The following is a 24,995-nucleotide window of genomic DNA, read 5'->3' on the forward strand; positions in this document are numbered from 1 at the left end:
GTCTAAATATACATAGGGATTAAGGAGAGAGCGCAGGTAACTTTTTCTTTGGTTTTTACTACAGTTGGATAATAGCTGGTTAGGTACAATTTCGAGCCATAGAAGTTACAATAACAAAGTAAATGGGCAATATAAGTGTGTGGGATGCAGTTGAATCCAAGTATAAAGAGTTCTTTGAAAATACCGACAGGTGTATGTGTCTGTTACCTCCCACAATGTGATCAGCAATTTAGATTTAGGCAAAACCTCCACAGTACCGATTTGTGAGATAACTATTTATATTGTCCATACAGTGCTGTGTCTGGTTCATCTGGTGTACACACTGTGTAATGTATCATCTAACTGTATGGGAGAAATCTCACACACTTTACTGATAACAAGAGGATTTTTAAATGCTCAGTTATTTTATCATTTTTATCATGAACGTGTTTTTTGGTGATGGGAGTTTTGTTTTGAAATGTTTTATTTCTTATTTCCTGGCTAACCCATGACAGCATCACGATAGGGTTAGATCCTCCCCCTTGGCTGTTTAGGACAGGAAACACTTTACAAATAGGCCCTCCGTACCTGGTATCATCAGTCTATGTTCCTGTCCTCTTGGCTGTGGACATGTTTTCAGGTAACTTACATAACCTTTAATAGTTTTTGTTTTATCTCTTAAATTCCCGGGTGAGTTCAGCCTCTCTCTCCTGGAAAATATGGAATATCCAAGGGTTTTGATAAGAATATAAGGCCATATACCCTTACTATTTGAAGAATTCCGCATTGTTTGTTTAATAGCTGTAATATAATGGGTATAATGTGATGGAAATGTGCCGCAGTGATCCTACGGGTAGCGGTTTTTCTATAGCCGCAGTGATCCTATTGGTAGCGGTGCATGGTGTATCCACATATTGAATATGAATTAAATCCGCAGTGATATTCCTGTATAAATTCCTGTATATATCATTGGATAAGTCATAACATTCTCAAGAATAAATGATACCTGCATCCATTGGAAAATTATAATTGCTGGAAAATTGATTATTATTGGGAGACCTCCTTATAGGCATTGCCTCTGACTCTGGTTGTCTCTTCTATTATGAAGCTGCGTTCAGTAGTGTCGCTCCATTCTCCATCTTGGTCGGCGTTCTCCTTATGGGTTCTGGTCGCGTTCGTTAGTTTAGGAAAAAGTGCATTCGTATGAATTTCCGTTCGTATGAAATCCCTGTGATAGTAATTTTCTGTTTCCTTAGTTTTTTCAGTTTCCCTCAACCCCATAGGAAGAGAGATGGCATACTCTGGATGTCTCCAGGTGCCTTTCTATTTATGTGGATAAGACGACTAGTTGGAGAAAATCTTCTAGTCTATTTCTGAACTTTGCTGGACTTCGTAGAGGATTGGCTGCATCAAAATACACTTTAAACCGATGGATTGTTTCTGTTATTTCTTCTGCATATCAAACTCAAGAAACTCAAGTCCCTTCGGGATTAAAGGCTCATTCTACAAGATCTCTCTCTACTTCATGGGCAGCTGCTACTAACACTCCTATTGAAAATATTTGTAGAGCAGCCAACTGGGCTTCCGCCAACACTTTTATTAGACATTATGCCTTGGACGTGAGGTCCAGAACGGCCACTGAATTTGGAAGGAGCATTCTTTCCTCAGTCTCTTGATTCTGAATAAATGAGGATTCCTTTGAAGCATTATTACGTTGTCTTAGTTTTTATTGCCCTCCTCTGAATTTAGCTTGGGTGTTACCCTATCGTGATGCTGCCATGGATTAGCCAGGAATTCAGAACATTTCCTCATACTTACCGTAATTTTCTTTTCCTGGATAGTTCCATGGCAGCATCTATAAATTCCCTTCCCATTGTTTTATATCCTTCGAGTGAGTTACTTGACTGATAGGAGGGCCTATTTGTAAAGTGTTTCTCGTCCTAGGGGGAGGAGTAAACCCTATCGTGAGGCTGCCATCGATGTATCCAGGGAAAGAAAATTACGGTAAGTATGAGGAAAATTTCTGAATTTCTTTACATATTAGTAATTTTCATAATAAAAGTTTGCCGGATTAGGAACCCCTTACCTCCTAGAAGAGGGTGGGGGCGGTTAACATACCAATTGCTGCCCAGTTACGGTTAGTTATGTTAGGGCTTATTGACCCTTATAGGACTTTAATTTATTATTTATTTTTTAATGTGGGGTCTGGCAAACAAGCGCTGTTTTTTGCAACTAGTACTTCAAATGATCATTCGTTAAAAAGCATGTAAACTATAATTTCCAAATGTGCCTCCTGCCAGACGCATTCGGTCCCTTTTCATTTAGAAATGGGAGCTTTGTGAATCGTCCAAATCCTATTCTTTTTACAAGATTTGGATGCGAAGCACAGATTTTAATCCAGACATCGAATGCATCCAGACATCGAATGCATCCAGACAATTGCTGTAATTGCAAAGCAAACACAATAATCCTGATAACGCTAACATACTCTCCCACCGTCGTACCAAGGAAATTGATTAAACAATCAATACTTATAAAAAATACTATTAATAATGGCTTTCAAAGCACAGCCACTGGTAAGATAAATACGCTGCGTAGTGTGCCATATTATCCTGTAGGCCACATCCATACCTCGTATTTTTAACCAGTAGCTGGAATTAAAAGAACTCTCACAAAGAAGAGAGAACAATAATCAGCAAACTATTTCTCATTTGTCTGGGAGGTGTGTTGGAATCTATGTGTGTGTGGAAGTGGCTTTCTATCACAAGGTACATTGAATAAATAAAAAATATATATATTGCATTTCTAATGGGCCAATAGATGGCGCTATTAACTAACCAATGTAAGACATATAGCATCATCATAGAAGTATAGAATGATTTAAAGAAACACTATGACCTTAGCAATACAAAAGTGAATTCCTAACGCTATCGTGTCCCACTGGCACACCCCTCCCTCGCAACCCCCTGGCACTACAAGAGTTAAAACACTTCAATCACTTACTCAACTCCAGCACCGGTCTACATTGGCGCTGGGTCAGCACTTGCACCTGTCTGATTGACAGCCACAAGAGACAGCCTTAGTATCATTGCAGTTTCTCTAAAACTGCAGCGATTTACATTGCAGGGTTAAGGGAACAAGGTCACTGCACCCATATTACTTCAATGAGCTGAAGTGGTCTGCGTGTCTATAGTATCCCTTTAAGGAGAGGTGAAAAAAAAAAAAAAAACGCTGTAAATTACAAATGAAAATGAAATAATACATAGGAAAATAAACCTCATGTGTAAAAAAAAATCTCTATATATATATTTATTACAAACACGATTCAGCGCACTAATTAATTTACTAAACAGCAAATTCAAGGCTCACGGAATATAATAGTTTTATTTAAAAACACCGAACTCAGATGAAAATAATGGTGGTTTACACATGACTGCTAGGTGGATTAGGAAGCCGTCTAGGACACGGTTTCCTCTGCATGTCCGGCAGGAGGGGAGAGTATAGCATTACCCTCCTGCTGGTCATAGAGGGTTTGGGCAGTGTAGAGGCACCCAGGGGAGAGAAACACAGAGGGCTTGGGGAGAAGAGACCACAAAAGGCTGGGTTGGACAGGGGAGAGTTACACAGCGAGCTGGGGGGCGCAACCACACTGGGGGGCTGGACTTGGGAGAGGTACACAGAAAGGCTGGGGGTGACAAAGAGACACACAGAGAGACTGCGGTGACAAAAAGACACACAGAGGGGCTGGGGAGATGAGACACACATAGGAGTTGGGGGAGACATACATAGTTGACAATTAAAAAAAAACAACTAAAAATTAGGTGGGAGGGTGGGTTGGGTATGAGAGTAGCTGGTCTTGCCTATGGCGCAAAGTAGCCTTACACCTGCCCTGGTGGGTTAGTTACAATATTTGATCATACATTGCATAAGCCTGCCAAAACATCACTGTACCCCATTCTTTGCAGGTCCTACTCTAACAGCCGAATGCCTGCTCTTATGAGATTAATCCACTTACTTGGGAAATACTTACTCCTGGGACTCTCTGCAGGTCAAGGTTAAATAGGGCCCTGTAATAAAGCAGCTCTGACAAGGAGATGGGCTGGACTCCCCTCATCATGCAGTGCTTGTTCACAGCTGGGGCCAATTCATACAACGTACAAGATCCAGTAAACTCAATCACTATCTAAGCCTGCGGGAAACGAATCTTATAAAAGAAGTGGAGCCCAGGCCGCTGCAGTCACAGATCTCGGGGTTAGGGATAGGGCTGCCAGGTCGGCCATGTTTTCCTGGACACATATCACTAGTGGACAGAACATGAAAAGTGCTGCCCTGCAGTATGTAGAATTCATATGCTGAATGAATTATCGGATTAGCTTGAGATGTCGAAGGACGGCAATTCTAACATGCTGTCCATCAGTATGTGCAAAGGATATGTGTCCAGGACACAACGCAGAGTCTGGAATCTCAGTAACAGAGCAAACCATAACAACCCGCAGTCTGTAATAAGGGCAGTGTGTTATGGCTCCTCCTCTTTTCCCATCTATTGGCTACTTTTTCAGACTTGATCAGCGAACTAAATGGCGGTAAAATACTCCTAATGTACTTGAAAATATATACATAATATTTACATTATTATTTTGTAATAATATTCTAATTGCATATGTTTTGCGGTTCACACATTGCTCCGTTATTGCCTCCTTATTGGTTTGTCCAGATATTTTAATGAATATTTTTCCATGGATGATATTCAGCTGAACAATTACAAGAACGACCATCGGACATCTTACAAAAATATACCGGTATTTAAATTGATAAATGATTCAGGAAATCATACTTTCCCACCATGCACCAGTCTATTTAATATCTGTTTAAAGGAAAGATTAACCCAAGTTAGAGGGGATTTATTTAATTCCATAATTTGCAAAAAGTGACAATTCCGCTTTTAGCTTCACAGAAAATCTTTTGTTTTGTCAGAATTCCAACACAGACAGTAACGGGGCCTAAATTCCCTCCAAGACAAAACTGAGCGAACTGGTCGTACCTGCCCATCCCTAGTGGTTCCTTAAGGGTACAAAATGTAAATTTAAATTAGCACAGACTGAAAGGATTGCAAAGTCAGCAAATATCTGTTTTTAAAACCAAAAGGGATTTTATTTAAAATGAAACTCCATATTTGAGGGTTTATTCACTAAACAATGAATTGCATTGAAGGCTATTATTTGGCACTCGGCTTGCATGGAATGAATTGTATAATTTCGATACAGTTTATCCCAGTTACAGATGTCTTTGTTAAAAGGAAATCATTGCACACACCGAACTAAATAGTATGGTAATGGCTGATTCCCCTGGGAAACCTCAAGCACACATTTTGAAGAGAGTGCAAATTAAATCTACCAATTATCATTATCATAATAATTGTGTGACATGTCCTGGAATTAACCCTCTATAACACGGACGTGATGAACACGGGCAGTGTATATAATTTCCACATTATTACATTATACAGATCTCACATTGGGGCTTATTTACTAAGCTGTGAATTGTAGCGATAAGGGAGGGCTGAATAGACAAAATGGTGAAACATACAAATTAAGCCCTTCATTCAGACTCCTACTACTCCTGGGGGACAATAACGATAGTACACATCAGCCCCAATACATAGGATAAAGACAAAATAAATAGTTACTTGAGCGCTATCCCAAATCCCTATGTAAATATAAATAACTGGAGACTTTTTTAGTATCACTACAATGGCCATTTAAGTGTAAACTCATCTCACGTCAAGGCAACACCTCTTACGAATGTGAGTAATAGATTTAGTATAAAGTCGCTACACACACATATTCTGCTGATTTGACCCAGTATTGGGCTGATATTAGTTCTGACGCTGTGCATTAACCCCTCCAATCCCGGCCTGGCCCAGATTATTAGTTAGCGAAAAGGAAACGTTGGAAAAGGAAAAGAACATAAAAAGATAACGCGACCCATTAAAGCTGAATTTTTAAAAACGTATTATTTATTTAACAAACTCTTTCATTTAGTTACATATTTAAATAAAGTGCATTAAAATTGCTAAATTTCTGCTATATAGCAAGACTGAGACATTTTTAAAATCTGCTATTATAATCTTGTTAATCTTGTATTTCACTATTCAGTTCCCTCTTTCAGAATAAACTCGGATATGTTTTATATCGGCTTAAAGTGCTGATCGCCAACATTGAAGATTCGTTGAACGCCTCCACTGACCATGAGTGACTGGCAAATCAGGGACACAAAACGTTATAATTTGTCTGTTGCCTTCACATTATAACTTAGTGGACGTGCGGCTTGCACTGTGTCGCACTCAGTGGTAACCAACAGGGCCGGCGCGTTTACTGCTCTGAGCAGCAGCCAGACTCTGTCCGCGCCCTGGAGGCTGTATTGCTGAGCTGAAAATGAAAGCGTTTCTGGAGTAAAAGGAACAAGCAGCATAAACAGTTAATTTGCTTCAAACTTAGAACATAATAGCAGAATTCTCTATGCTGCCTTAGTGAAAAGATTTCCGGACCCAACCCAGGAAGTCCCTCTAGTGGGTGTCTGAGTGACTGACTGATTGATTGTCCGAGGGACTGCTACTAAAGTGTTTACTAGCCAGCAATGTAATTCTTTTTCTCTGATAAAGCAATGTTTGCATTGCTGAGCCTGCATGGACAGGATAGAGACACCAGAACCACTACATTAAGCTTCATAACGCACATTAAGCTGTATACCATACATTAAGCTGTATATTATACATTAAACTGTATACCAAAGCTGTATAGTGTACATTAAGCTGTATATTATACATTAAGCTTTATAACGCACATTAAGCTGTATACTGTACATTAAGCTGTATATTATACATTAAGCTGTATACCGTACATTAAGCTGTATAATGTACATTAAGCTGTATACTGTACATTAAGCTATATATTCTACATTAAGCTGTATACCGTACATTAAGCTCTATACTGTACATTAAGCTGTATACCGTACATTAAGCTGTATATTATACATTAAGCTGTATACCGTACATTAAGCTGTATAATGTACATTAAGCTGTATACCGTACATTAAGCTGTATACTATACATTAAGCTGTATATTCTACATTAAGCTGTATACCGTACATTAAGCTGTATAATGTAGATTAAGCTGTATACCGTACATTAAGCTGTATATTATACATTAAGCTGTATACCGTACATTAAACTGTATAATGTACATTAAACTGTATACCGTACATTAAGCTGTATACTGTACATTAAGCTGTATACCGTACATTAACCTGTATATTCTACATTAAGCTGTATACCGTACAATAAGCTGTATACTATACATTAAGCTGTATACCGTACAATAAGCTGTATACTATACATTAAGCTGTATACCGTACATTAAGCTGTATAATTTACATTAAGCTGTATACTGTACATTAAACTGTATATTCTACATTAAGCTGTATACTATACATTAAGCTGTATATTGTACATTAAGCTGTACACTGTACATTAAGCTGTATACCGTACATTAAGCTGTATATTGTACATTAAGCTGTACACTGTACATTAAGCTGTATACCGTACATTAAGCTGTATACTGTACATTAAGCTGTAGTGGTTCTGGTGAATTTAATATTTCATACCTCACACATTTTGTAAAATATTTAAAATTGTAGCCTGTCAGCAATAGTTAGCCATACTTGGTATACATTGACAATATAGGAGATGTTCCAAACAGACACTCCAGCTTTGTGTTAACTCCATATGTTTTAAAACATAAAATAAATACAAAAAACCCCCACAAAAATCTAATAATCTTCAAATAACCAAAAATGCAAAACACACAGAAATAAAAAGGGTTTATCTCTAAAGGTATCTCTTAAAAATCCCCACATATAATTATTTTTTCTCTATTGAATAGCAGTGTTTTTGTTTTGTTTTTTCTTGTGGAAGGGGCAAACACACAGAGGAATCAAATTGCAGTAAAGCAAATCCTTGTTTAGGCCATGGGTTATGTCGTTCTGGGAAGCAGCGATACTGAGGGTGGTATGGGGGGGCATGTCAGGGTCCTTCAAGTTACAGTGCTTCAACTCAATGCAGCAGAAACGTGAGAGCACCAACAAGGAGCAGAACCGATACACGTGGAAGAGACACGGAATTTGATGCACGTTGAAGAGACGAGGGGGATGAGATCATAGTTGAATTGATCCAGTTTTCATAAACAGATACAAGGGTATAAACTCCAGGTCTGTTTGGGAGGGCACACTCATCTCCGTAACTCACAATGCCAACCTGATACCAGACATTGTCCACCTGGCAGACCAGCGGACCCCCAGAGTCACCCTGCAAGACAGAGGTTGGGTTATATCCAGAGCCAATGACTCAATTAACTCAATGAAATGCTGCAGAATATAGAGGGGAGAGCAACTGGAATCACATACATTACTACAACGGGGCAATTCTACAGCAAGGTTCCAGAAAGAGGAGAAGAGGGAGATGTAGAGGTTTATTTACTAAAAATAGAAAGTGGGAACCCTACATAACATACTGGTTCCAACCTCATGCAGACCAAATACATCAGAATAGTAAATAGCATCTGCTTCTGAATGATCCATATCCAGGAATCCTACACATGCTGCTGGATGGTGTGGCTAATATCATATTATAATAATTGAATACAGCTGAATATATGGACACAGTCCGGCTGAGATTCATTAGAAAGAAATACAATAAATTCTCCATCCCTCCTTCAATCCCACGGGACAATCATGGATTCATTCAGGTGAAAGGTGACAAGGATTGGATAATGCTCTTTATTAAAACACGAGGGCACCAGATCATTTGGTCTCCATTTATTTCTCTGTGTTGTCTAAATTATGTGCCCAGAGTGGTGTGCACTATGCTGAGAAGAGATAGCTTAGCTGTGCACGTAGTCTAAAGATTGTGAAATATTACAGAACCCATCAAAACAGAGAGCGACAGTAAAGTGTATGTTTCCCATGGATCCCTGGAAGTGACGATGTGTAATATAGACATTCCGAGCGATGGATAGACAGAGACAAACATTAGCTTTGTGCATCTTTTTGATGTATTTTCGAGCATCATTTATCAAACCAGTAAGATTGTATTATCTGTTGCTTCTTTTGCGCCTTAATTATACTTTTTGAACGTTTGTTTTTAAGTGACGCAACAGATTTATCAATCTTACAGAAAGAAAGATGTTGTTTCACTACTCTGTCTGCCATTTTAGATTTTGTTGGTCTTTTTTGAAATGGACTTTTGTGACGAGACCAATCTTGCCACATTGCATTGGAGGAGCCTCTTTTCCCGCCTGCTGCCTTTAGACTATGGCCCCATGTTGAAACGCTTGATTTTCCCCTGCAAAGACACGAAAGCCGGGTCATTCGGTGCTTGCCCTGTTTGAGCGGTGATACCCCAGATAGCTATGCCATGGAGCCCATTCGTATAATGAAAGACTATGGGAAAGACTTTGGCTCCATGGCAGTTGAACTGTATGTGTGTGATCTGAGCACCATTCAGTAATTATATGCGCTCAGATCTGAGCTATCTGGGGATATGTTGAATGTACCTGTTTTATGCAATGGCTGCACAGTTATATATTTTTATGTATTTTATTGTCTTTTGCTGCCATGTGTTCAATGGAGTTTTGCCTCTGTCCTTGGAGATAATTGGATTACTTCCCAATTATCTCCAGGTTAGAAGACTCTGTGGAACTGTTTTTTGGCAGAAAAGCCATTCTTCATTTGGTCACAAAGGACTACGATCTATCTTTTGAACCACTGCACCAATTCGTATAATTTTGACGTATGTTTGTATTTGGAGTATGTTGATTTTGAAAATGTAAGTTTTATGTGAATGTGATGCATGCTTTTAAAGTTATGAATAATGTGGAAAAACTGTATTTCTATGCCTGTGATAATTACATTACCCATTGTGTAAGGTAATTGTATCACAGGCAGAGGGGAGGATTTTGTGTGGGAGTGTCTGAGTGTATTCTACGTGTTTATTGGTCAGGGGCGGACTGACCGGTTGGGCACTTCGGACATGGTCCGAACAGAGAGGGAGGGGGTGGGGGGGCATGAACAGAGAGGGAGGGGAATGAACAGAGAGGGAGGGGGGTGAACAGAGAGGGGGGGTGAACAGAGAGGGGGGGTGAACAGAGAGGGAGGGGGTGGGGGGGCATGAACATAGAGGGAGGGGGTGGGGGGCATGAACAGAGAGGGAGGGGGTGGGGGGCATGAACAGAGAGGGAGGGGGTGGGGGGGCATGAACAGAGAGGGAGGGGAATGAACAGAGAGGGAGGGGGGATGAACAGAGAGGGGGGTGAACAGAGAGGGGGGGTGAACAGAGAGGGGGGGTGAACAGAGAGGGAGGGGGTGGGGGGCATGAACAGAAAGGGAGGGGAATGAACAGAGAGGAAGGGGGGGTGAACAGAGAGGGGGGTGAACATAGGGGGGTGAACAGAGAGGGGGGTGAACAGAGAGGGGGTGGGTGGGATGAACAGAGAGGGGGGGTGGGGGGAATGAACAGAGAGGGGGGGAATGAACAGAGAGGGGGGAATGAACAGAGAGGGGGGAATGAACAGAGAGGGGGGATGAACGGGGGGGGGGAATGCACAGGGGGGAATGCACAGGGGGGGATGAACAGGGAGGGGGGATAAACAGGGAGGGGGGATGAACAGGGGGGAATAACAGGGAGGGGGATGAACAGAGAGGAAGGGGGGGGAATGAACAGAGAGGGGGAGAAATGAACAGAGAGGGACGGGAGGGGGGTAAGAAGAAAGAGGGAGGGGGGTGGGTAAGAAGAAAGAGGGAGGGGGGTAAGAAGAGGGAGGGGGTAAGAAGAGAGAGGGAGGGGGGGTAAGAAGAGAGAGGGAGGGGGTAAGAAGAGCGAGGGAGGGGGGGTAAGAAGAGAGGGGGGATAGGAAGAGGGAGGGGGGTAAGAAGAGAGAGGGAGGGGGGCAAGAAGAGAGAGGGGGTAAGAAGAGAGAGGGAGGGGGGTAAGAAGAGAGAGGGAGGGGGGTAAGAAGAGAGAGGTAGGGGGGTAAGAAGAGAGAGGGGGGGGGGGTAAGAAGAGAGAGGGGGGTCAGAAGAGAGGGGGGGGGGTAGGAAGAGAGAGGGGGGTAAGAAGAGAGAGGGGGGTTAGGAGAAGAGAGGGAGGGGGTAAGAAGAGAGAGAAGGGGGGTAAGAAGAGAGGGAGGGGGTAAGAAGAGGGGGGAGGGGAGTAAGAAGAGGGAGGAGTAAGAAGAGGGGGGAGTAAGAAGGGGGTAAGAAGAGAGTGAGGGGGGAGTAAGAAGAGGGGGAGGGGGGGAGTAAGAGGAGGGCAATTGCCCCCTCCCATGTCCGCAGGCACCGTGCGGGCAGCCGGCAGGGGAGGGAGGAAGAGAGGACCCGGGAGCTCAGCCTGCAGCTCCTCTGGGTCCTTCTTGCACGAGCACAGATCATTGCCGCGGTTACCACGGCAACGTTACGGCTCTTGCGAGAGTAAACTCTAGCCCTGGAGCTACGGGCTAGAGTTCACTCTCAACACTGTGACCACCAGGGATTCCTGGTGGTCGCAGTGAACACTGCCCCACACACCATACACATTCACACACTGCCCACCATACACCCACACACACCATACACATTTACACACATTGCCACACACACACATACACTGCCCACCCATACACACACAGCCCCCCATACTAACATTGCCACACACATACACAGCCCCCTCATACACACATTGCCCCACACACCCTACACATTCACACACTACACCCCCTCACACACACTGAACCTTTCACACACACACTGCACCCCTTACACATTGCACCACTGCTCCTATACCCTACTACAGCCTCATATCCCTGCAGACCCCAGGTAAGTTGTCAAACTGTTCTTAAACGGTTTGACTACTTACTCTGAAAGGGGGGTCCGGCCCTCCTGGCACCATAACGACTACACAGAGCAGTAGTGGTTATTGTGCATGGATTATTTCTACAAGTGCCCCAGTAGCCAGCAAGCCAGCCAGCCCACAGGCCGGCCAGCCAGCCAGCCAGCCAGCCCACAGGCCACCAGTTAGGCTTACAGCCAGCAAGCCTGCAGCCTGCCAACCGCAGCCAGCAAGCCACAGCCAGCAAGCCAACAGCCTGCCAGCCGCAGCCAGCAAGCCAACAGCCTGCTGGCAGTAGCCAGCAAGCCCACAGCCTGCCGGCAGTAGCCAGCAAGCCCACAGCCTGCCAGCATGCCCACAGCCTGCCAGCCGCAGCTAGTAAGCCCACAGCCTGCCAGCAAGCCCACAGACTGCCAGCCAGCAACAGTAATTAAGGTAAGAGGAGCTAACTTGGCCTAGGTATCAGCAAGCTATGTTGTGTTGCTATATTGTGAATAGGAACCAGAGTGTTGGAGAGACCCCCCTCCAGGCCCCATTAGACTCCATTGTAGTCTCTAATGGGACCTGGAGGAAATTCTTTCTAACACACTCTCTAAAGGACACTGAGATAGCCTCTGCTAGAAAGACCCCCCTCCATGGCCCATTAGCCCTCAATTGTAGTCTCTACTGGGGCCTCGAAGGGATTATTGCACTTTTGTTCCTTGTGTCTAAAGATTGTGTAGGGTGTGGCTGGAGGCGGTGCATGGAGGCGGGACATGGGTGGCGCTTGCTGCAGAGTATGGGTGGGGCCTGTAAGGGGGCCCTTGATTTATTTTGCCCGGGGGCCCTGAGGGTTCTCAGTCCGCCCCTGTTATTGGTTGTTTTCCAAAACCCTGTGGGTTCCAGTTCGGGAGTTTGGAGTGCTACTTTGTATCCTAGTTTGGTGTTCTACAGTAGCTGCCTGTATATCTGGAAGGGAATATCTCCTAAACGGCTTTTAACCCCTTTTATGCCTGGGGGTGCCGTTCCAACTTTCTTTAAAAAAAAAAAAAAAAAAAAAAGTTAGCATAATAGTTTACAAACTTTTTTTTAAGAACAATTAATAAATACCAACAGATTAGTTAATTAGTCTCCCCAGTGTGTAACATAAATGAAAGATCTGGGTTTGGGCTGACTCACCTGGCAGGAGTCCTTCCCTCCAGCCTGGTACCCGGCGCAGATCTGGTCGCTCTGAATTATGATAACATTGTACGTAAATCCACTGTCAATGTTGTACATGGCATTACATGAGTCTCTGGTAATTAGTGGAACCATCACTTGCTGAAGAGTCTGAGCTACATCACCTGGATACAAACCATAAAAATTATTATAAAGAAATAGTTTAAAACAAGAGAAAACTTACTTATATAATGTTTTTTAAATAAAATAATTAATATGCCTCTGTGATTTGCATCAGTATGAATTGTTTTGTCTGGAGAGAGAGATTTAAGTCTCCTATTTATTAAAAATATACAGGTAACCATAGATGTGCAGCAAGAAAATGTCCACCAAATATCGCCACCTTTCTGTTACTATTTGTATTTTATGTCCAATAAATTGTACCTTTAACGTGATCCTGCATCCTGGGTCTTTTGAAGATACTATTCTTGACAACACAGGAAGTATCCTGGTTCCAGCAGATATCCACCATTACCGCTGCTTTTCTCCGCTTTATAGTCTAAGTCAGCTTTTAAAGTGACTCAGCTACATGTGAGTTTGACCAATAATATGGTGTTTTAATATTAGTTTTTGCTATATTACCCTATGGTCTTTTATCTCATTTTTTTAGGAATATACCCTATGAATTATTGGTAAATTTTATGACTAATGAGTGAAGGTATTAGCGAAGGTAACCAGTTGGGTTACCCGTGGTCGGCTACAATAGTCAAATGCACTAAGCGCTTGAAGGAACAAAAAAACTTTATAAAATCACACCTTAGTGCATAGGACCCGTAATATCTACATAACTCAGACACTAAAGCATCAGACTGGGTGAAGATCTCACTGTTATATCAAGTATGCAGAAGCTGTAAACCACATGCAATAGAAGTGGTGGGTGTTATATATATATATATGCACGATGGATATTATGGACAGTCCCATTATTTGTAAAGACAGGATTTGTAGGAGGATATAACAAGGTATTGAGATCCTCTAATGGGCTGAATCATTTACAAAGTTATTCACAGACTCACCTCCGTAGCTGGTAGTCCCCCATCCAGTAACCCAGCAATTCATGCCATTTATGAAACTTATGGACGCGGGGGGCAGACACACAGGTAAAATGTATTCAGTGTAAGTGATGTTGCTTGAGAGTTCGATGAGAGCGATGTCACCGCTAGACCCGGTGCCATCGTACAGACTGTTGATCATAAAGCTATTAACGTTGGACGTCACTTGGTGGGAATTGGTTATGGACAGCTGGTAGGCACCAAGGACAACCGTGTACGATGAAGTAGTGTTTGACCTGGAAAAGGAAGTAAAAATGTATTGAAGCAAAAAGCCTTGTCCTACACTGTACATACTGAGATATCTGCTCTTGTGTGCCGGGGGCACTGTTCCGGACTGTCTAATGTCAACTCTGTACATTTTACGTTTGTCATCAGCGCCACATTGGAAGGCGGCAGACATAATAATCTTGGGAAACATTCCTCCCCACTCCCAAAAGAGAATATAAATCAATATATGGTACATGGTTTGATTTCTTAGGCTCCATCAGAGTTGACAAAATCACAGCTGACAATGCCGCTTCCATCATTAAACTAAGTAACACAGCACAGCCCTCGTTTCCTAAATGCTGAGTATCAAACTCATAAAATTCCCTGATATTTGGATTCTAAATCCTTCCAGGGGGTTAATGACCTTCAATGTACTCACAGAATCACAATCTAAAGCCGGATAGTAAATAACACTGAGCAACACAGACTTAAACATTGTAGCTTCCACCATCTATAGGTACTGTGCGCCATTTATAGGTATTCACCATCCACAGGTACTGTGCTCCATCTACAGGTACCCACCATCTACAGGTACTGTGCTCCATCTACAGGTACCCACCATCTACAGGTACTGTGCTCCATCTACAGGTACCCACCATCTACAGGTACTGTGCTCCATCTACAGGTACCCACCATCTACAGGTACTGTGCTCCATCTACAGGTACTGTGCTCCATCTACAGGTACTGTGCTCCATCTACAGGTACCCACCATCTACAGGTACTGTGCTCCATCTACAGGTACCCACCATCTACAGGTACTGTGCTCCATCTACAGGTACCCACCATCTACAGGTACTGTGCTCCATCTACAGGTACTGTGCTCCATCTACAGGTACTGTGCACCATCTATAGGTACCCACCATCTACAGGTACTGTGCTCCATCTACAGGTACCCACCATCTACAGGTACTGTGCTCCATCTACAGGTACCCACCATCTACAGGTACTGTGCTCCATCTACAGGTACCCACCATCTACAGGTACTGTGCTCCATCTACAGGTACCCACCATCTACAGGTACTGTGCTCCATCTACAGGTACCCACCATCTACAGGTTCTGTGCTCCATCTACAGGTACTGTGCTCCATCTACAGGTACTGTGCGCCATCTATAGGTACCAACTCTCTACAGGTACTGTGCGCCATCTATAGGTACCAACTCTCTACAGGTACTGTGCGCCATCTATAGGTACCAACTCTCTACAGGTACTGTGCACCATCTTCAGGTACCCACCATCTACATGTACCCACCATATACAAGTACCCACCATCTCCAGGTATCCACCATCTACAGGTACTGTGCGCCATCTATAGGTACCAACTCTCTACAGGTACTGTGCGCCATCTATAGGTACCAACTCTCTACAGGTACTGTGCGCCATCTATAGGTACCAACTCTCTACAGGTACTGTGCACCATCTACAGGTACCCACCATCTACATGTACCCACCATATACAAGTACCCACCATCTCCAGGTATCCACCATCTACAGGTACTGTGCTCCATCTACAGGTATCCACCATCTACAGGTACTGTGCTCCATCTACAGGTATCCACCATCTACAGGTACTGTGCTCCATCTACAGGTATCCACCATCTACAGGTATTGTGCTCCATCTACAGGTACTGTGCTCCATCTACAGGTATCCACCATCTACAGGTACTGTGCTCCATCTACAGGTATCCACCATCTACAGGTACTATGCTCCATCTACAGGTATCCACCATCTACAGGTACTGTGCTCCATCTACAGGTATCCACCATCTACAGGTACTGTGCTCCATCTACAGGTATCCACCATCTACAGGTACTGTGCTCCATCTACAGGTATCCACCATCTACAGGTACTGTGCTCCATCTACAGGTACTGTGCTCCATCTACAGGTATCCACCATCTACAGGTACTGTGCTCCATCTACAGGTATCCACCATCTACAGGTACTGTGCTCCATCTACAGGTATTCACCATCTACAGGTACTGTGCTCCATCTACAGGTATCCACCATCTACAGGTACTGTGCTCCATCTACAGGTATCCACCATCTACAGATACTGTGCGCCATATATAGGTATCCTCACTGATGGAGTTAGTGATGCAGGAAAGAAACCAATGAAAATACATAGCAGAGCTCAGACAGGCATTTAGCGCTATAGGCCTTTTTGTCTCTAGATATTCCCATACTGTGTATAAGTAGGGGGTACTTACAATTCAAAGCAGTGCGCAGCCGTCATCACCCACTGATTCGAGATCAGGGACCCCCCGCAGATATGGCTGCCGTGATATCTTAGACTAATCTGCCAGGGCCAACTTCCTTCTGAAGCATCTGTACCCCCAACTATCCGGCTGGAGAACTCGGAAATACCACAAACGTCTGTAGCAGCCTTTGAAACACATCCTATGGGGAAGGTAGACAGAAGTTAATTATAGTCACTAGCCGACTTTAGCTAAGTAGGATAAACATATAAAGAATTTAAAGGGACACTATTGTCACCAAAACAACTTTAACCTAAAGAAGCAGGTTTGGTGTATAGATCATGCCTCTGAAGTCTCACTGCTCAATTCAATGATGTTTTTTGTGATGTTTTCCCTATAAATTAAGTTTAGTTTTTTTAAATGTGTCTTTTTGGCAAATAATTGCTATATAAATGTGAGAGTTATTTGAACTAACAGGCTTTACTTCCTGAATGTGAGAATTACTTCCTGATTACTAAGTGGATGTAAAACCTGCTTCACGGGCAGTGTAAACGGATTGATATTAGAAGTATATCAGAAATCAGTAAATAGGTACGTGATATGTTGACAGAAAAGGAAATAGAATTTAGTTTATTTAAGAAATAAAATAACGTGAAAACATTTACAATTTTAAGTTTCAAGTTTTTCACAAGACATGGAGAGAAATATTTATTCATGGATTTTTTTAGGTGTGGAACATGTTTTCTTAAATGTATTTATCTTTCCATGATATTATGTTATTTTTTTTTATTCTGAACACATTCTTTAATCCACAAATTATTATGCTAGCTGGGAAGTACAGCATCTACAGAAATAAGGACCAGAAAATACAATTGTCAGAGAATTAACCAAATCATTTGAAAAGGGAACACCTGAATCAATTTTATTTACAAAGTTTTATTATGCAAAACAACAAGATCACGGAAGCTTACAGGTCATTTAATAACCTTTCAAGATGATAATCCTGCCGTTTTCATCTCAAAAACATTGCGCGCATCCGACCCTACGTAATGCCAGATGCAACTAAGGTGCTTGTCCATGCTGCTGTCCTCTCTCGCCTTGACTACTGTAATCCGCTTCTCAGTGGTCTCACGTGTTCCCAACTTGCCCCATTACAGTCTATAATGAAAGCGGCAGCGAGGCTCATCTTCCTGTCCGCCCGCACCTTCCACGTCTCCCCCCTTTGTCAGTCCCTCCAATGACTTTCCGTAAGATACAGGACTCAATTTAAAATCCTGACACTTGATTACAAATCTCTACACAATGCTGCTCCTTCCTACTTATCCTCACTAATACACGACTATCTCCCATTTAGGCCCCTACACTCTGCCGGAGACCTTCGTCTAACCTCTGTTCGTACTCATACCTTTGATACTCACCTTAAAGACTTCTCCTATGGAACGCCCTTCCCCTCTCTGTTAGACTCTCACCCAGTCTCCACTCCTTCAAAAAATCTTTGAAAACTTCCTTCTTTAGGAAACCATATCAATTAAACCGTGAACAGCTTTCCCTGCCCGCACCCTGATTCCTCTCTGGAAACTGTCATTAAAACAAAACACTAAGCCCTCAATTATCACTATCCTAGCAACCTACTTTTCTACCCTACTCTTACCTTTTGTGTTACATTACTGCACTCCCTCTAGCATGTAAGCTCATTAATCCCTCTGTTCCTATGTGTCCATCTTGTCTGGTTACAAATACTTGTTAGTCCACCCATTGTACAGCGCTATGGAACTTGTTGGCGCTTTATAAATAAATAATAATAATAATAATAATAATAATAATTCAGCATTTTATATAAGAAATTTCGCTTTTTTTCCTCCTGTACAAATGTTATTGTTTCCTTTTTTGATTGTAGTTAATTCCTTGAACTCTCTTTATGTACAATTATTCCTCTGATAATTAATCTATTCCTAATTAATGAGTCACTTGCTCGGACATGAGACCAACACTCTAGCGTGGTGAATCCCCCCCAGAATCTGAGTCTTGAGAATTCCCTAAAACATAGATTCGAGGGATTCCCCGTATTAGAGAGCTGGTCTATGTTTGGGGAATTTCCCCCGGACATAGACCTGCTCTCTAGCACATTCCAGACTTGGTTGTCTCGCTGGTGTGAGGGATCCTCGCTTAACGACCAAATTGTTTTACATCACAGGCTCTCCTCACTTACTGAACGAGTTCCGTTCCTACGACACGATTGGTTATGTGAGGAGTGCCTGTGATGCATTTAAGGTTTTGTATTAATTGCAGACTGCATGTAATGATGCATCTGTTTGATTGACTCATCTCTACTTGTCCAATGCTGGGCCGGATCTTGATTCACTAACACAATCTGCAGCTGGGTTGCTAGATTCACTCACAACAACCATCAACACACTTTTATTCATTAATTAATGTGAGAATTCCGAGTGATTTCAAATGTAATGCCAGAGTAGTCTAACTAGAACTATTTCCAAATCAGCTATAATGGCCTCTAATTGGAAATCCACTTTAATTTCTATCTTTAGTAAATAACCCAGTATTCCCCTTGTCCTGATTTTCTCGGAAATCGATATGGTATCTCATATTGAGGTAGTGAGTGCGCTGTCCAAGGTGACAATGAACATCGTCAGAGTTAGACACCTGAATAATGCAATCTATACATTCGCTTTACTGCCCACAGCTCCAGCTCTTTAACTTTACTTTCTATAGAAGTAGCAACGGTTTAGGAATCATTTTAATGACGCTGGTAAAAAATTATTTTTCCAGGTTTCCTTCTTTTCAAGTACATCATCCATGTAAAATCCCTGTGCGAATAGAAGTGGGTCAGTTTTACAAAGAGACGTCTAGCAACAGGAGCTGGTGAAAGCCCCTCGTGAGAATTCCTGCCCCCCATACCGCTAGATTTCTATTCCACTTCCTGGCTTTTGTGACCTCTTTTCAGCATTTTACCATCTCCGAGTCAGTGGCTTTTCTTTTACTAGAACTTTAGATTTTGTTTCCTCTGACCAATTTCTCTCATCTCACCGATCAAACTATTTCTCCAATCAATTCAATAATATTTATTTTGTATGTATTATTCTGTCTCAGGCCAGCCTGTTCTTGCTGCCTTTTTTCCTGATTTGATAACAATAAAAAAAAAACTAAAAAACACAATGAACATGTACTGGTAATGATGTGTACCGTGGAACCTGCTTACTTCGGAAGTAAAGTTTAAATAGATCATTTCAGAATCTATTTTTAACTCAAATCTTAACAGCGAGGCTCAGAAGATAATGTAAAGAATATTCTAAAGAATGTTTCTAAATATTTACAGGATTATTCACTAATGTGAGAATTGTCCGGAAGTGAAAGTAGCTGCGTGACTGTGACTCACACAGAAACACTTACCATTCTTTATGTATCTATCACACTCAGCTGGCTGCATGCTCGTAGGTTAAAAGCTATGGTAAGTTGTCATTTTCTTTTTGTGTGTGTAATTCTTGTGTAACTATGTCATTTGTGTAGACACAGATAACAAGTGTGGAAAAGCAAAAATACCACCTACTGGGAGGGGGGACCCATTGAAATACCCCAGTGACTTGTTTACCCTTCCCACCCGCATTGAGCTCCACATTGTGTTATTTTTTATTAAATGCATGTTGGTCAGTGCCATGTGCACATTAGTCGTTCCCCCTAGACAAGCTCGAATTAATGATTGACGTTGAGGATGGGTGAGGATGTCCATTGCCGCATTGGCGCAGGAAGTGCCTTCAGTGAATGTCTGGATCTGGTAGTTATTTCAGGGCTAAGGACAGGGACACTGCACCCCGACCATTTCAATGAGGTGTAATAATAATAGTATCAGTTTAAGGAATGTATTGCTTTCTGCAAAACAGCCTTAAGAAATATACTTATATCCTGTAAAAAATTCCATGACTATTTTAGCCAGTATTTTAACTCCTCGCCATTTGCTGTTTAGTGAACAGATCTTTGGTAATATTTATGGGGATTTAAACAATGAAATTCACAAATGGAGACGCCCCAACATCGGCATCCTGAGAAGTAGGACACTGGTTACACTGGTGGGAGGGGGTAAAGTCGCGCCACTGGCTTCACCCAAAGCGGGTGGATGAGACTGAAGTACAGGCTTGATTCTAGTAAAGACGTTCTGCAATGGCAGTATGCAAGGCTCGTCACAGGGTTAATTGATTAAGATAAAGAAAGTATTGATTCAGCCATTCTAATATCTGTTCCTGTGTTTATTTTTATAGATCCTGCATAACTTGTGAAAGGAAGTGAAAGGAAGGGATGGGAATCATTTGATGTATTACTGATATGAAAGTATTTTATAACCTCTTAATGAAGCAATACTTTAAATATCTCATTGTTCTGATATTATATTGGGATTTTTGATTATTCAGCACAAGCATGATTGCAGTGTAATCTGAATAATATCCACCAAGGCATTGTATGTTGTATGTAGCAGTCACATTATGGGTAAATAAGGCATTGTATGTTGTATGTACCAGTCACATTATGGGTAAATAAGGCATTGTATGTTGTGTGTACCAGTCACATTATGGGTAAATAAGGCATTGTATGTTGTATGTACCAGTCACATTATGGGTAAATAAGGCATTGTATGTTGTATGTACCAGTCACATTATGGGTAAATAAGGCATTGTATGTTGTATGTATCAGTCACATTATGGGTAAATAAGGCATTATATGTTGTGTGTACCAGTCACATTATGGGTAAATAAGGCATTGTATGCTGTATGTACCAGTCACATTATGGGTAAATAAGGCATTGTATGTTGTGTGTACCAGTCACATTATGGGTAAATAAGGCATTGTATGTTGTATGTACCAGTCACATTATGGGTAAATAAGGCATTGTATGTTGTGTGTACCAGTCACATTATGGGTAAATAAGGCATTGTATGTTGTGTGTACCAGTCACATTATGGGTAAATAAGGCATTGTATGTTGTATGTACCAGTCACATTATGGGTAAATAAGGCATTGTATGTTGTATGTAGCAGTCACATTATGGGTAAATAAGGCATTGTATGTTGTATGTACCAGTCACATTATGGGTAAATAAGGCATTGTATGTTGTATGTAGCAGTCACATTATGGGTAAATAAGGCATTATATGTTGTGTGTACCAGTCACATTATGGGTAAATAAGGCATTGTATGTTGTATGTACCAGTCACATTATGGGTAAATAAGGCATTGTATGTTGTGTGTACCAGTCACATTATGGGTAAATAAGGCATTGTATGTTGTGTGTACCAGTCACATTATGGGTAAATAAGGCATTGTATGTTGTATGTACCAGTCACATTATGGGTAAATAAGGCATTGTATGTTGTGTGTACCAGTCACATTATGGGTAAATAAGGCATTGTATGTTGTGTGTACCAGTCACATTATGGGTAAATAAGGCATTGTATGTTGTATGTACCAGTCACATTATGGGTAAATAAGGCATTGTATGTTGTGTGTACCAGTCACATTATGGGTAAATAAGGCATTGTATGTTGTATGTACCAGTCACATTATGGGTAAATAAGGCATTGTATGTTGTGTGTACCAGTCACATTATGGGTAAATAAGGCATTGTATGTTGTATGTACCAGTCACATTATGGGTAAATAAGGCATTGTATGTTGTGTGTACCAGTCACATTATGGGTAAATAAGGCATTGTATGTTGTGTGTACCAGTCACATTATGGGTAAATAAGGCATTGTATGTTGTATGTACCAGTCACATTATGGGTAAATAAGGCATTGTATGTTGTATGTACCAGTCACATTATGGGTAAATAAGGCATTGTATGTTGTATGTAGCAGTCACATTATGGGTAAATAAGGCATTGTATGTTGTGTGTACCAGTCACATTATGGGTAAATAAGGCATTGTATGTTGTATGTACCAGTCACATTATGGGTAAATAAGGCATTGTATGTTGTGTGTACCAGTCACATTATGGGTAAATAAGGCATTGTATGTTGTATGTACCAGTCACATTATGGGTAAATAAGGCATTGTATGTTGTGTGTACCAGTCACATTATGGGTAAATAAGGCATTGTATGTTGTATGTACCAGTCACATTATGGGTAAATAAGGCATTGTATGTTGTGTGTACCAGTCACATTATGGGTAAATAAGGCATTGTATGTTGTGTGTACCAGTCACATTATGGGTAAATAAGGCATTGTATGTTGTATGTACCAGTCACATTATGGGTAAATAAGGCATTGTATGTTGTATGTACCAGTCACATTATGGGTAAATAAGGCATTGTATGTTGTATGTAGCAGTCACATTATGGGTAAATAAGGCATTATATGTTGTGTGTACCAGTCACATTATGGGTAAATAAGGCATTGTATGTTGTATGTACCAGTCACATTATGGGTAAATAAGGCATTGTATGTTGTGTGTACCAGTCACATTATGGGTAAATAAGGCATTGTATGTTGTATGTACCAGTCACATTATGGGTAAATAAGGCATTGTATGTTGTGTGTACCAGTCACATTATGGGTAAATAAGGCATTGTATGTTGTGTGTACCAGTCACATTATGGGTAAATAAGGCATTGTATGTTGTATGTACCAGTCACATTATGGGTAAATAAGGCATTGTATGTTGTATGTAGCAGTCACATTATGGGTAAATAAGGCATTGTATGTTGTATGTACCAGTCACATTATGGGTAAATAAGGCATTGTATGTTGTATGTAGCAGTCACATTATGGGTAAATAAGGCATTATATGTTGTGTGTACCAGTCACATTATGGGTAAATAAGGCATTGTATGTTGTATGTACCAGTCACATTATGGGTAAATAAGGCATTGTATGTTGTGTGTACCAGTCACATTATGGGTAAATAAGGCATTGTATGTTGTATGTACCAGTCACATTATGGGTAAATAAGGCATTGTATGTTGTGTGTACCAGTCACATTATGGGTAAATAAGGCATTGTATGTTGTATGTACCAGTCACATTATGGGTAAATAAGGCATTGTATGTTGTGTGTACCAGTCACATTATGGGTAAATAAGGCATTGTATGTTGTATGTACCAGTCACATTATGGGTAAATAAGGCATTGTATGTTGTGTGTACCAGTCACATTATGGGTAAATAAGGCATTGTATGTTGTATGTAGCAGTCACATTATGGGTAAATAAGGCATTATATGTTGTCTGTACCAGTCACATTATGGGTAAATAAGGCATTGTATGTTGTATGTACCAGTCACATTATGGGTAAATAAGGCATTGTATGTTGTGTGTACCAGTCACATTATGGGTAAATAAGGCATTGTATGTTGTATGTACCAGTCACATTATGGGTAAATAAGGCATTGTATGTTGTGTGTACCAGTCACATTATGGGTAAATAAGGCATTGTATGTTGTATGTACCAGTCACATTATGGGTAAATAAGGCATTGTATGTTGTGTGTACCAGTCACATTATGGGTAAATAAGGCATTGTATGTTGTATGTACCAGTCACATTATGGGTAAATAAGGCATTGTATGTTGTATGTAGCAGTCACATTATGGGTAAATAAGGCATTGTATGTTGTATGTACCAGTCACATTATGGGTAAATAAGGCATTGTATGTTGTATGTACCAGTCACATTATGGGTAAATAAGGCATTGTATGTTGTGTGTACCAGTCACATTATGGGTAAATAAGGCATTGTATGTTGTATGTACCAGTCACATTATGGGTAAATAAGGCATTGTATGTTGAGTGTACCAGTCACATTATGGGTAAATAAGGCATTGTATGTTGTATGTACCAGTCACATTATGGGTAAATAAGGCATTGTATGTTGTGTGTACCAGTCACATTATGGGTAAATAAGGCATTGTATGTTGTATGTACCAGTCACATTATGGGTAAATAAGGCATTGTATGTTGTATGTAGCAGTCACATTATGGGTAAATAAGGCATTGTATGTTGTATGTACCAGTCACATTATGGGTAAATAAGGCATTGTATGTTGTATGTACCAGTCACATTATGGGTAAATAAGGCATTGTATGTTGTGTGTACCAGTCACATTATGGGTAAATAAGGCATTGTATGTTGTATGTACCAGTCACATTATGGGTAAATAACTGATAGTTCCTTAAATACGTTAGATGGACTCTATGAATAGTCCGTGGAGTTAGAGATACGTTTTACGAAATGTTGGGAGTCTAACATAACTCACGCATTGCGACCGGAGGCCCTTGCCACTGGAACGGAAGTCTATAAATTAGAACCTAAAAAGCTAATTCAATCACCCTCGCAGGTTGGCCAATTTTCTATTAAGATGTTATGGATATATCAATATCAAGAC

The 24,995-nt window shown here is 41.2% G+C and overlaps 1 protein-coding gene across 1 annotated transcript in view; it reads right to left on the bottom strand.

Moving 5' to 3' along the window:
* Positions 1-7,958: 7,958 nt before the first annotated feature.
* Positions 7,959-24,995, bottom strand: part of LOC134571381 (transmembrane protease serine 9-like) — a 41,608-nt gene continuing 24,571 nt past the window's right edge. The window contains exons 7-10 of the mRNA XM_063429583.1: positions 16,624-16,813; positions 14,113-14,384; positions 13,058-13,221; positions 7,959-8,341 (exon numbers count right to left, since the gene is read on the bottom strand). Of these exons, the coding sequence (XP_063285653.1) occupies positions 8,090-8,341; positions 13,058-13,221; positions 14,113-14,384; positions 16,624-16,813 (878 nt within the window). The 3' untranslated portion in view covers positions 7,959-8,089. The remainder of the gene's footprint in view (positions 8,342-13,057; positions 13,222-14,112; positions 14,385-16,623; positions 16,814-24,995) is intronic.

This window comes from Pelobates fuscus, chromosome 8 (genome assembly GCF_036172605.1).
Source record: "Pelobates fuscus isolate aPelFus1 chromosome 8, aPelFus1.pri, whole genome shotgun sequence".
In the NCBI taxonomy this organism is placed as follows: Eukaryota; Metazoa; Chordata; class Amphibia; order Anura; family Pelobatidae; genus Pelobates; species Pelobates fuscus.